A 5,595-nucleotide genomic window follows, 5' to 3' on the forward strand; every position below is an offset into this window, starting at 1 on the left:
CCACGTTAGCACACGTGTAATTTCTGTCTATCTTACATGGCAAATCTGCAAACTGAAAAATTAAATGCACAATTGTTAACGGTCGACAAGAGATCCTTTCGTCAATACCGGGCTCATTATTATTAAACAATGTAACTGAGGTGGAATAAGGCTCAAATCAATACATTCAAAAGACAACCTCTCTAATTAAATGAGAAAACACATGCATTCTTCAAAGGGGAGAAGGCGAATCTACTCACAGTAGGCTACTATCAAACTAAGAAAACGTTTCATCAGAAAATCCGAACAAACCGCTAACGCTAACTTACCGTTTCTCCCTCTGACTCCAACAGCAGCGTGCTTCGGGCAGCGGGTGTTTTGGGAGGTAAAAGTTTGTCATCTGTCAGTTTCTGCATAATGTCATGTAGTCTACGATTTAAACATACTAATTTCGCAAACACATTAAATACCGCGCCTCGTCAGCTTTTTCTGTTCGGACAAAAGCACATACACTCAACACATCTTTCCCTGCTGAAGACCTTGAGAGCTACCATCAGCAATAGCTATCTGGTTTGACCAAGTTTACGATACCTAAGTAGTTCGTAAGCTGCAGACTGGAAGTAAGGCGGTTAGTATTCTAAACATGTTGCTGAAGATATGAAGATTTGTTTTGATGCTCTTGTTTATCAGGAGAGCAGCGATTCTTCTTCAGCGATTAAAGCTTTCGACGGATTGAGTCAAGCCGAGTCCTTCCGCCCTCTAGCGGGCCGGATGGGAATGAAGACAATCAAAGTTTTCTGAAGCTTGAACATTTTTCCATTTGTCTATGAAAGCATCCCATAGTTTAACATTTTCAACATGCCTGTTCAATCACTTTGTTACCTTTAGGGAACATGCATGTCTAGGTATTGTTTAATGTAATTATCATTCTTTTGAGATCTCACTGCAACATAAAAACTAATTTGTGAATTGATTTCCATGTTTTATACCCACAGACAGAAACAATAAGTCTCAATAATTAAATCAAATACAATACAATCAAAATGCAGAAATTGTGTTTCAAGGATAAAAGTGCATTTCCCACACCAGTGCATTCAAATTAAATCTATAAGTTTTCTGTACTGACAGACTTGAGACTTAAAGAAGGTTAGTGCTGTGGTTCAACAAGGTGTTCAAACACAAAGACCTTGACGTTGGCTGTGGTTCGTTAGGCGAGAGGTTTTTGGATATAATAACAGGTTGCTTGGCTGTTTGAGGTAAGGTCACCTCACAGATGACCCTTTGATGAAGTCCAAAGGGTGAGCTGCTTCCAGAGAAGTGCATTGCCGTGACCACACACACGATCCAAGGGAAAGTTTACGGTGTGTGTTAAAAAGGTTTCTCCCCCAGCTGCATCTAGCTGAGGCACCCTGCTGTTTGGGCCTCTCACAGGACCTGCGGTGATAACAAGGTCAGACCAATCAGATCATCCCTAGGTTCTGTGTGGGTCATAAACAGTGGAATGCCACTGTCCATTTGCCCACCCCCGAGACAGTTTCAAGGAAACCCCAATACACCTTTAGACGGTTTCAAGTCTCCCCCTGAGGCATGCCTGAACATGCCTCTCAGCCCCTCTCGCCTCTATATAAGGCCGACCCCTCTCTGCCCATTTTGTGGGAGCAGAGCTGGAGAGAGGAGCACTATGGAGTTTGGAGGAATCAATCAGAGACATTCACTATCATTCATTTGCCGTGCGTCAATAAGATTGTGAGTGTTCTGTTTTCATCTGTGTGTTTAGTAGTGAGTCTGTTCAGATCATATTATCATGTCATATCTCATTCATGTTACTAGATAATGGAATGTTCACCGTTACACAGAACGGTATTCAAGGGACATCCATATTTATAGCCTTCATAATCATTTCATGAATATACTGTTTGTCTTTATTATTATATAATTGTTCATATCTGTATGTCTTAATCATTCATAGAAACCACAGATCATTGTCTCATTCAGTTCACGGTTCAATCAGTCATCACGGATTGAAGGGTGGATATAAGTCAACGGCAATTATATTCACTGTTCATCACCATTGTCACGGATTCTATCACTTCATGTCTTCACTTCATGTGTGTGTGCAATAAACAAACATCATTGGAACTTTGGCATCCGTTCATGTTCTAACCGGACAGACCTGTGGCGATTGTCACTCACTATTCAGTTACCATACATACATACTTTCTGGGGATTCTTCAATATCCCCTATTTTATAGTGTGCTCTCCGCGACACGAGTGACATTTGCCTGGACCGTCGTTGCCAAAAAGAAGCTTGCTTGGCTGACCTCAACGCTGGACATAGCAGCCAGCCACTGACCTCCACGCTGGACATAGCAGCCAGCCACTGACCTCCACGCTGGACATAGCAGCCAGCCACTGACCTCCACGCTGGACATAGCAGCCAGCCACTGACCTCCACGCTGGACATAGCAGCCAGCCACTGACCTCCACGCTGGACATAGCAGCCACCCAATGACCTCCACGCTGGACATAGCAGCCAGCCACTGACCTCCACGCTGGACATAGCAGCCAGCCACTGAACGGAGCGCTGGACAACGACGGCCCACCACAGCCTGCTTGTGTCTATATGTCTGTCTGTCTATATATCTAACTTTCTGTCTGTCTATCTAACTTTCTGTCTGTCTGTCTGTCTATCTAACTTTCTGTCTGTCTGTCTGTCTCTCTTTCTGTCTATCTATCTACAGTGCCCTCCACAATTATTGGCACCCCTAGTGAATATGAGCAAAACAGGCTATGAAAAAATATGTCTGCTGTTTATCCTCTCAGTCTTTCACTCGAAATTTACACAAAAATCTTACCTTTTCATTGAAGTAAAATTATATATATATAAAAAAAAACATTGACATTAAATAAAGATTTTTTCCCAAAACATGTGTGCCACAATTATTGGCACCCCTTAATGTAATCTTTTGTGCAGCCTCCATTTGCCAAGATAATAGCTATAAGTCTTTTCCTATAATGCGTGATGAGGTTGGTGAACACATGGCACAGGATCTGAGACCATTCCTACATGCAGTATCTCTCCAGATCCTTCAGAATCTGAGGTCAACGTTTGTAGACTTGGCTACAGCTCATCCCACAGATTTTCTGTGGGGTTCAGGGCATGGGACTGTGATGGCCATGGAAAAACCTTTATTCTGTGGTCGGTGAACCATTTTTGTGTTGATTTTGGAGTGTGCATTGGATCATTGTCCTGCTAGAAGGTCCAACCACGGCCCATTTTTAGGCTTACTGGAGGGGGCTGTTAGGTTTTCATTTAATATCTGCTCGTATTTGATGGAGTCCATGATACCATGTATCCTAACAAGATGTCCAGGGCCTTTGGAAGAAAAACAGCCCCACAACATCAAAGATCCGCCACCATAATTCACATTGGGTATGGGGTGCCTTTCTATATGGCTATCTTTCTGTCTACACCAAACCCACCTTTGATGTTTGTTGCCCAAAAGCTTTATTTTGGTCTTTATTTTGGTCTGATCTGACCATATAACTCGGTCCCATTGAAAGTCTGACTTACATTTGGCAAACTGTAGGCGCTTTAGTTTGTTGTTGATTGACAGCAGAGGCTTTTTCCTGGCAACCCTCCAAAACAACTTGTGGTGATGTAAGTGGCGTCTGATGGTAGTTTTGGAGACTTTCTGACCCCAAGACTCAACTAACCTCTACAATTCTCCAGCTGTGATCCTTGGAGATTATATTGCCAGTAGAACCATCCCCCTCACGGTGCGTGGGGTCAATGTACAGACACGTCCTCTTCCAGGCTGATTTTTTAACATCTCCTGTCGCTTTAAACTTCTTAATTATTTCCATGATAGTGGAAATGGGTATTTTCAACTGTTTAGAGATTTTCTTGTGTCCATTTCTTGATTTGTGCAGCTCAACAACTTTTCGTCGCAAATCGTCACTGTGTTATTTGGGTCTTTCCCATAGTGATGAATGACTAATGGAATTTGGCCTGTGTCACCTCATATTTGTAAGTCATGGTTGGCCTCATAAGAGTTCCTTATCAAACAGGTGAACTTGAAAATGTAAAACATGACTGGAAATATACTTCAGTTAGATTTTAATTAAAGATTTTTCTAGGGGTGCCAATAATTGTGGCACACAAGATTTTTTTGAATATTTTGAGTGAAAGACCAAGAGGATAAACAGCAGACATATTTTTTTATAGCCTGTTTAGATCACTAGGGGTGCCAATATTTGTGGAGGGCACTGTATCTATGTCTGTCTGTCTATCTAACTGTCTATTTGTCTATCTATCTATCTATGTCTGTCTATCTATCTACAGTGCCACTTTAAAGTATGTGAACCCCTTGACCACTTAGGAGTTTTCTGTTGTTTTACCATGATTTTTCATTTTTTTCATCACCAATTTTTCATAGATGAAATGTCAGGTTTATGTTTATCATTTGCATGTACTTTTAGAGGAAATTGTTTGAGTAGCCGAAAAACTACATGAAACATGGAATTAGTCCATTTCAAAAGTAAGTGAACCCCCAGCTGAATTGATAAACCATCACCAAGAAGCACCAGAAGAAGAATAAATCAGGTAAAAGTCAACCCACATATCACCTCTAAAGAGTTTCGGACCTCTCTGGCAGCATCTGGGGTAAAGGTACATGGGTCTACAATCACACGAAAATTGTTGGTTTTGATCATGACAAAATAATTCTATCTCTGACTCATCTGTTTAAAGAAGGGACTTCCAGAAGGCCTTTGGTTTATCCAAGTGCTCTCGGGCAAAGTTGAAACGGGCAGTTTTGTTCTTTCTTGAGAGCAGAGGCTTCATTCTAGCAACCCGATCATGAATGTCATGTCTATTCAATTTTCGTCTGATTGTAGACCCATGTACATTTACCCCAGATGCTGCCAGAGAGGTCTGAAACTCTTTAGAGGTGATGTGTGGGTTGACTTTTACCTGATTTATTCTTCTTCTGGTGCTTCTTGGTGATGGTCTTGATGGGCGTCCACTTCTAGGCAGAGATGCGGTCATGTTGAATGCCCTCCATTTCTAAATTATTTGTCTTGGATGGATGGATGGAGCTGGAATCTTTTGGAGATGGTATTATAGCTTCCCCAAGACTGATGGGCTGTCAGAACCTTCTTCCTGAAGTTCTCGGATATCTTGTTTCCTCTCGGCATTGTTGATCTGTGTGGGTACACCTTGGCACTACAGTAGTTTGGTTGGTTTCCTCTCTCTTATGATCTGTGTTGCCCAAACCTTTCCCTAAGGATGTCTCAGATGATCGGTTTGCTTAATTGACTAATTAAGCACCCAAATAAGTTTCACTGAATCTGTTACCTGCTTGACTTTACCAATTCAGCTAGGGGGTTCACTTACTTTTGAAATGGACTAATTCCATGTTTCATGTAGTCTTTTGGCTACTCAAACAATTCCCTCTAAAAAAAGTACATGCAAATGATAAACATAAACCTGACATTCCTTCTATGGAAAATTGGTGATGAAAAAAATGAAAAATCATGGTAAAACAACAGAAAACTCCTAAGTGGTCAAGGGGTTCACATACTTTCAAGTGGCACTGTATATAAAAACTAATT

The 5,595-nt window shown here is 41.4% G+C and overlaps 1 protein-coding gene across 1 annotated transcript in view; it reads right to left on the minus strand.

The window, feature by feature from the left end:
* LOC308370071 (uncharacterized protein) overlaps positions 1 to 680 on the minus strand; it is a 9,212-nt gene extending 8,532 nt beyond the window's left edge. Inside the window, exon 1 of the mRNA XM_080844634.1 lies at positions 309 to 680. Within this exon, the coding sequence (XP_080700760.1) occupies positions 309 to 395 (87 nt within the window). The 5' untranslated portion in view covers positions 396 to 680. The remainder of the gene's footprint in view (positions 1 to 308) is intronic.
* Positions 681 to 5,595: the final 4,915 nt, after the last annotated feature.

This window comes from Sprattus sprattus (assembly GCF_963457725.1).
Source record: "Sprattus sprattus genome assembly, chromosome: 9".
NCBI lineage: Eukaryota > Metazoa > Chordata > Actinopteri > Clupeiformes > Clupeidae > Sprattus > Sprattus sprattus.